Here is an 8,187-nt window from a genome sequence, read left to right on the forward strand (position 1 = left end):
TAGGTGGCGAATGGTAAAACCAAGGTTGGGCCTTGCTGGAGGAGTTTTATTCAAAGCGAACTGTCAAGGGGTTCCCATTATAACCCAACCGCATAAGGAACGCAAAATCTGGGAACATAACACGGATATGACGGAAACTAGGGCGGCAAGAGTGAAACAAAACACCAGGCATAAGGCCAAGCCTTCCACCCTTTACCAAGTATATAGATGCATTAATTAAATAAGATATATTATGATATCCCAACAAGTAAACATGTTCCAACAAGGAACAACATCTCCATGTTCCAACAAGGAACAAACTTCAATCTTCACCTGCAACTAACAACGCTATAAGAGGGGCTGAGCAAAGCGGTAACATAGCCAAACAACGGTTTGCTAGGACAAAATGGTTAGAGGCTTGGCTTAACAATATGAGAGGCATGATAAGCAAGTGATAGGTATCGCAGCATAGGCATACCAAAAGAGCGAGCAACTAGCAAGCAAAGATAGAAGTGATTTCGAGGGTATGGTCATCTTGCCTGAAATCCCGCAAGAAAGAAGAACGAGTCCATGAAAAAGACAAACGGACATAGTCGAACGGTTCCTCACAACGCGACGTTAACGGAACCAACCCGAAGAAACAACACCGGAAAAAAGCAAACACCATAGTAAACAACCATCACGTAAACATGGCATGATGCACAACCAAGAATGATGCATGTCCGGTTTAAATATGCATGGCATGGCAAAGTGCACAAACAACTCTACAAGTTAAGTGGAGCTCAATATGCAACGAGTTGCATATGGACAAAACACCACATCAAATATTTAGTTCTCTCTCGGTTAGATACTCAACAAAATTAAATGTTGGTTAACATGGCAAGAGGTGAAGCATAACAAAACTATACTATCTAAACAAATTAAATGAGGCCGGATATAACCAACAACAAATCCGGTAAATCCCCATATGCATTTATCAATTTGGTGCAACAACAATTTTAAACATTTAAGTGTTATTATCATGATGCGAATGACATGAGCAAGTTTTATGCAATTTTTATTAAGAGTTGACATGAGCATTATGAAGCATTTGGTCGTCATGGCGGAACAAAAAGGGTGCCATGCCAACTACCACGGAAATGGTGCCACGGCAACATTCCGGGTGATCCGACAACTCATTGAGATGTCGGTGCAAGAGAAAATGTGGATGAACGGATCATGCGAGGATGGTGGGGTGATCCCGGATACCGGGTTCCCCATGGGTCGACGGCATGGCAACTGAGAAGGAACGTGCAATGACAACTCGAACACGGTTCGAACATGAGCATCTCAAACATCACAAGCATTCGTTACACGGACGTCGTCTCGGGTTATACCTTCGAAGTGTGCAAACGGGACGGTTCTCGATTGGTGCCAAGTAGAGGAAGTAGACGTTCTCGGGACGTTCATAGTGAAAGTAGGGGTACATGACGACGGTAGAGGTACTCGTGATCTTAGCGGCGGTAGTCGTTCACGTTCGTTTCGGAGAGGTACTTGATGACTCCAACGTCTTTGGGGCGACGGTAGTTGTACACGGTCCACGAGACGTCGATCGTTCGGGGTCCGACTTGCGGGTCTTGCCGACATGAGGCGTTTTTGTGTAGACGAACTTGGCGCATCCGAAGAGTCACACTTGTCGTCCTGGGAACTTGGTGAATCCGAGGTTTTCGAGGGTCGTCATGGTACTTGACGATATCCAGGACAATCTTGTGACTTGCCGGTCTCGACGAACCGTCAGGGTACTTTGTCTCGGGTTTTGGCGACGGTAGCGGAACTTGCGTCGGTCGTCGTGGTACTAGGGCCCTGATCTTGGCGTGATCCAAAAAGAAGACGCGATGTTGGGGAAAGACCCGAAAGTGCTCCCGGGGTCAAACACAGGGTCATGCGCAACGGTCGAGCTACCGCAGCTCGATGCAGGGGGCTGTCGTAGGGGAGATCAAGGTCGCCGGAAACAGAGGCTGAGACGCGCCGGAGGTAGTGGTGCTCGCGGGTGTAGGAAGACCGGTGCTGGGGCTCCTGCTGGGCGCAGAGGACGCCGGGTGCGGGGCGCAGGTGCTCGAGGAGCTCCTCTCCTCGAGCGCTCGAGCGACGGGGACTCGACGAGGAGGAGGCGCGATTGCGGCCTGGCGCTGCAGAGGGAGGCAGGAGGTGAGGCAAGGCACAGAGGCAAGAAGGCGCGGCGGCGACCAAGGTCTCGGCGAGGGGGTCGGGTGCGGGCTCTTGTGGCGCCATGGCTGCACATGCTCGCGGACGAAGCTGCAGGCACGAGCAGCCAAAGGAGGGCGTCGGCGCGGGAGAAGAAGTAGGGCACGGCACCATGGCGGAAGCAGCAGCGAGGAGATCGGGCGCTGCGCGGCAAGGGACATGAGGAGGCGATGGGGGTCGGGCACTGGTACGAGGGGCTCCTCCCCTGTGGCGGCGCTGGATGAAGGGGATCGAGAGAATGGGGATCGAGGGAGATGGGGGAAAAGGCCTCGAGCGAAGGCCCCTAGCGGCGCTGGATGGAAAACGGAGGAAGAGAGCGATCGGGCTAGGGTTTGGAGGGGATCGGCCGGGCCTAGGGGGAGGGCGCCGGCTTGGCCTTGGACCATCTCAAAGGAGGAAAAAAAATAGGAGGCCTAGCAGGCTGGATTAAAAGAAAAGAAGGAAAAAAATGATTTTTTTCCTTTACTATTTACAGAAAGGAGATAGAAGCAAAATATTTATTTGGAGGGCCAAATAAATACAAGTTGAGTTGGAAACTGGCATGGAGATACTTTGACAAATTTCAAAGTGCCACAACTGGAATTGAAGTATTTGGAGAAGGATCAAGGACTTAGAATATTTAAAAAAAATGAGAGAGATTTGAAATGAAAGTTTGTTTGGGTTGATCCCATACGAATGGAATATTTATTGTAGCTCCCTGATAATATTGGGAGACTTTGAATATGTTATAAAGAGAAATCACCATTGTGAATATCCCTCGATTTAAATAGATCAACGATCTATGCAATTTATTTAGTTGAGTTAAGAAAAGAAATGACATGATGGCATGATAACATGATGCAATGCACATGATGCAAAGATGAAATGCAACGGACCAAACAAACTCACATGATGAAAAACCCGGAAACCCTGGAAGGCATCTGAAGCTCCGGTCTTGGGACGTTACAGAAACCCAATTCACTGCTCTTCACTAGAGCTACTCCACTACAATTATTTTCAGTGGCGGAGTCGAGCATACCATCAACATCAGTAATAGCTTCTGTTCCAACTTTGGAGCCAGTACATAAATCAGTCGAATTGAGTTTTCTCAAAAAACGAGCATTCCATAATTTGATCTTCTTTGGCCTCAGCGGCAGCACGAGGTTTATATCTGAAAGAATCTCAAGCCTTTTTTCATAGAGAGCAAGAACATCTTTGTAGACCGACAAGACATCAACCACAGACATAATCACTTCTCTGTATTGACGTCTCATGGATTTTATGTTCAGATACTCAGAAGCTGACAAAATCTGAAAGAAACACAATTCAGTTCAGTGTTCAAATGACAACTGCCAGCGTAAGGATACTTAAAATACATATAGAACACATTACAATCACCTCAGAAAGTTTCCAAACTTCATACGATTGATTAGGGTAAACACGAAACTTCAGAGCTGTTGCCAATTTGAGTAAACTCCAATCCTTAGTGAGAGATGATACGTCAACCAATTCCTGTATTGTACTGCACAATGAATCCAAGTTCTTCTGTTCACCTAACTCGAAATGATACAAGCGACAAGCCATCTCAACGAAGCTTTCAGTAATCTGGATAGAAATGAGCATTGCTATCAGTGATGATAGAAACAGGAAAAAGGTAAAAAGTTCTAGAAAGCGTTAAATTAATTTTTCTAATTTATAATACGAATAGTATGTCTATGCATAACTTTGTTCATTGGCAATAAAGCATTATAAGCACACAATCAATCAAAAAGGACTAACACTGCATTGCCAGAGAAGACTTATTCAAGGTTGGTAATGGCACTGAAAATAAAGAAAGGGCTAAAATTGTATCACAATGAAGCAATAAAGAAGACAACATTTGCCTGTCAGATATAAGGGGACATAAGGGCAAGCGGTTTGCTCACCAACTCTTCTTTGACAAGAAAGCCATATTGACATAAGAAAAGGATTAATCCTTTGCTATTGAGGCAGCGGTACTCCCTCGGCTCTGATGTTTGTTCAGGCAATAAATTATGCATGATATTCTCTAGACCCCAAATCATCTGCTCCACAATATCATCATGCTGACAGGTTATTGCCTGAAAAAACAAATGGTGAGCATACTGTTCACACTAGGAGAAGCAACGAGGAAGCTTACACAGTTACACTAACCAGCTTCCTTTCAATTATTCTTTTATATTCAGCACGGCCAACAAGTAGTTTCTGCTCAGAGCCACAAAACTCGGTGAGCATGTCAGACAGTTTGTTATCAATAATTTCCTTGGCAAGGTCAATGGCAGTAGACTTGTCCTCAAACTCAATGAATTTCACCACCCTGACATTCTGAGAAAGAAACACAAGAGGGCTTTTAAAAAAGCTTGTTAAATATCATGCAATGTGTCTAAATCATGACAGGAGGCAGGGTAATTCAGTAGGTGTGCCCCAACCGTGAAGTATAGTGTTGCTTAAGTCTTTGTTACACACTTCCTTCAGCGGCACTGACAGAACTGCTCATATGGGAAGCTAGATCATAGTATATCAGAAAAATTCATAGTGGCATTCTTGGTAGAAGCACCATGTCAGAGCTCATTCATCGCTAGCTATGACGATGTAACACTCACTACAAATTTGTGGATAACAGTAACCACTTAGCACTAAATCATTTTTTAAGGGCCTATTAACAGATGTCTGCCCATTGAAGATGGCGCACAATGACACCAAAACCTGCAGCATGGAGATAATGATCAATTCCAACACAGAAAAATAGGTTCCGCTAGCTTGACTCAATTTCACAACTACTTGCTCTGGTTGCCTATATGTTTCGCTGGCCTCGAAATTGGGTCTCAACGTATCTGTCAAAACCAAGTGTTTAGATATTGGAATGTTTGCAATTTGTATTCATATTTAAGAATTTTGTTAGTTGGTTGCAGGAGCATATGTATAATCAATTCCTATTTTCTCAGGTTTAGTGCTTCATTGATGAGTACACATGTTGGACTGATGAAACTTATTGTGATATAAAGTACTCCCTCCATTCCAAAATATTTGAAGTTTCTAGACTCTCCTAAATCAAACATATTTTAGTTTGGCCAAGTCTATAGAAAAATATATAAACATTTACAAGACCAAATTAGTTTTATCAGATTCATCATACAGTATATTTGTATACTATATATATTTGATGTTAAGAATATTAGTAAAAAGAGTATAAGCATGGTCAAAGTTAAGGAAGTTTGACTTGGAACAAACCTAGACCTTCAAATATCTTGGAACGGACGAAGTAATAGAGAGGGTGCAAGCTCTATCAAGAGTGGTGAAAGATTGCAGTGAATTTTGCATGCATTACAGTTGCCAACAAGCATGAGATAGGTAGGAAGGAAAATGGGCTACTAAGAACCTCTGGTTGGTATGCCCAGATGTCCTGCAAGAAGGAAAAACAGAGAAAAATGTGGTTAGATGATTTTGAATTCTTCTTCGGGATGAAGCAACGGAAAAGCAAGTACCTCCATTGGAATGTTGGGGTTGACCCCATCACAAAATATAATTGCGAAGCCAGAGGGCGTTTCATACAAGAGCGTGGTTGAACAGCCATTAATCTTCTTTACGGGCGATGACGGATCAAAAAGCTTACCTGACGAGAAACAAAGCAGACGTAAGTGAATGGAATTACACAGACCCCCACCCACAAGCCTGAAGTATCACGCGTGAAGCCGCCTGAGCTGGGGCGAGCATATAACAGATTAACAGCTGATTTATCTAACTCGGAGAAAATTGTGCTAAGGCAAGGCTAGGTAACCGCTTTGGGCTGAAAAAAGGGATGGTCTACAGGGCTCTCGGCGGCAGTTGCCCAATCCGATTAGCCCTGCGAAGAAAGGGACCGAAGATACCGCACGATGGAAGAGTAATCCTAGCAATCCGTTTCCTGGGAGGGTTTTCTTCCTTATCCCCACGGCGGCTCGAGATTTCGCCAACCTGCCGGCATCGTATCGGGAGAGGTGGGGATAGGTAGGTGCGGCCGCCTCACCTGCGCAGAAGGGCATCGCCGAGGGCATCGCCGAGGTCGAAAGAGATGGCATTCGCCTGCGTCCTCGGTGGTAGGGGAGGGGGGGGAGAGCGGTGTTGCTGGCTGCGTCTAGGTTTCCAACCGACTTCACGAGATCTCCGACTTCAGTCTCGAACATTTTCTGTGAAGCCCGATCGCTCAATTGAGGGACTACGCTAATCAGGCCGGCCCATTCACGCACGCGCAGAGTAAAAAGAAAAATTCGCCTAGAGAAAATGGAGCGCGGCGGGGATTCTGGGGCAGTTCTGATGTCCTTCAGCTTCCAACTTCACGAACTTCACGCTTGGAGTCGGGCCGAACGTTTTATCTCCAAGAAACCGAAGGCCGAGAAGCTAACGCAGCCCGTAGTGCAAAAATGCGAAGCAGAGAAAGCCCAGGGCTACTGCGTCAAGCCATCCGCGGTCGAGAGCAACTAATTAACGAGCGCTCCTTCGGGAGCCTCGCGACGATCAACGCTACTTCGCGCGCTCTCAACGATTCGCCACATGTCGCGCTCTGGACGCTCCTTCCGGATTTTTTTTATTTTCTCGCACGCATTTTCGGCTTTTTAGACGGTTTTTTTCAGGGTTTTTTTATGTTTTGGTTTTCCATCGGTCTTTCCTAACTTTTCGACAAAAAAAAAATTGCGCAAAAAACACATTTTTTCCTTTCACAAGAGGCACAGCCGTGCCCCTTCGAAACGAAAAAAAACACGTCTTTTGTTTTTTTTTCTTTCGCGAGAGTCACAGTTTTGCTTCCGCGAGAGGAACGGTTGTGCATTCGCGAGAATCACGGCCGTGCCTTTTGAAAACGGAAAAATGCGTTTTTTATTTTTATTTTATTTCGCGAGAGTCACGGTTTTGCTTTGTGAAAGGCACGGTTGTGCTTTTGCAAGAGGCACGGCCGTGCCTCCTCGGAAACGAAAAAAAATGTGTTTTTTGTTTTTGTTTTCTTTCGCGAGAGGCACGGTTGTGATTTCGTCAGAGGCACGGGCATGCCTCTTTCGAAAAGGGAAAAACATGTGCTCCCGGTCCGATTTTTTCGTCCATTTTTTCGTGAAAAAAAGTTCGTTAAAACCTATGAACATGGGATCTAGTTTTGAAGATCTCGACGCGAGGAATCCAACGGCAAAAGCGGTTTGAGATTTGGACGCACGGTTTAAGAGATAAAACGTTTTGAATAAACGGATCTACGAAAAAGGGGAAAACTCACAGGTTGCGGCAAGTGATGCACATGCAGCGCGCCATTTGTCGCAACATGGGGAATTGGAATGATCTTCGCAACGAGTACTCCTTAACTAGTGATTTTGTCTGTAGTCTCCTAGTTTAGAGCTACTGCGTCAAAGCCACTGGGCTATCTTTTGGTTAATGACAGTAGTAGGGCGAACCCTACTTATAGAGAAATAGAGTTGGGTTTTCTTTTTTTCTTCTACGGGTTTTTCATTTGTTTCTTTAGTTTTTTCATTTTCCTTTTTCTTTGGTTTATTTTGTTTATTTTCATTTGTTTCTTTAATTTTTTTCTCATTCTATATTTTTATATACATGATCAACATTTTTCTAAATACATGTTCAACACGTTTTAAATACCTATTCAATATTTTTCAAAAACATGATCAATATTTTCCCAAATACTTTTTAAAAAAATTCAAATACCTGTTCAACATTTTTTAATACTTACTTGTTCAACATTTTTTAAATACTTGTTCACAAAATTTCAAGTACTTGTTCAACAGCTTTTTGAATGCTTGATCAATATTTTTCAAATACTTGTTCAACATTTTCCAAATGCGTCATTGAAAAAATTAGATACTTGTCCAACATTTTTTAGAATGCTTTATAAGATTTTTCAAATACTTATTCAACATTTTCCAAATGTTTTTAGTAGAGTTTTTTATTATATATATATAAAACAAAAATGTAAAATATAGAAAAAACAGGTTGTGG

At 43.8% G+C, this 8,187-nt stretch overlaps 1 protein-coding gene across 2 annotated transcripts; it reads right to left on the reverse strand.

Annotated features, from left to right (window-relative positions):
- Nucleotides 1-974: 974 nt before the first annotated feature.
- Nucleotides 975-6,421, reverse strand: LOC125508900. Of its 2 annotated transcripts, XM_048673698.1 has the most exons (7): nt 6,227-6,421; nt 5,706-5,833; nt 4,650-5,623; nt 4,375-4,545; nt 4,128-4,301; nt 3,601-3,807; nt 975-3,512 (listed from the first exon to the last, which is right to left on the reverse strand). In XM_048673698.1, the coding sequence occupies exons 4-7, from the start codon at nt 4,453-4,455 to the stop codon at nt 3,108-3,110; spliced, it is 867 nt and encodes a 288-aa protein (XP_048529655.1). In that variant the 5' UTR covers nt 4,456-4,545; nt 4,650-5,623; nt 5,706-5,833; nt 6,227-6,421; the 3' UTR covers nt 975-3,107. The 2 variants fall into 2 exon arrangements, with proteins under 2 accessions (XP_048529655.1, XP_048529654.1); XM_048673697.1 differs by having other exon boundaries at nt 4,375-5,623.
- Nucleotides 6,422-8,187: the final 1,766 nt, after the last annotated feature.

This window comes from Triticum urartu, chromosome 5 (genome assembly GCF_003073215.2).
Source record: "Triticum urartu cultivar G1812 chromosome 5, Tu2.1, whole genome shotgun sequence".
In the NCBI taxonomy this organism is placed as follows: Eukaryota; Viridiplantae; Streptophyta; class Magnoliopsida; order Poales; family Poaceae; genus Triticum; species Triticum urartu.

Bases quoted from the DNA above. Each gene is read 5' to 3' on its own strand.
- LOC125508900 (XM_048673698.1), bottom strand. From the start codon at position 4,455: ATGCTCACCGAGTTTTGTGGCTCTGAGCAGAAACTACTTGTTGGCCGT. The intron at 4,302-4,374 runs GTTAGTGTAACT...TTGTTTTTTCAG, and splicing joins GAATAATTGAAAGGAAGCTG to GCAATAACCTGTCAGCATGA. The intron at 3,513-3,600 runs GTGATTGTAATG...TGTTTCTTTCAG, and splicing joins AAGTTTGGAAACTTTCTGAG to ATTTTGTCAGCTTCTGAGTA.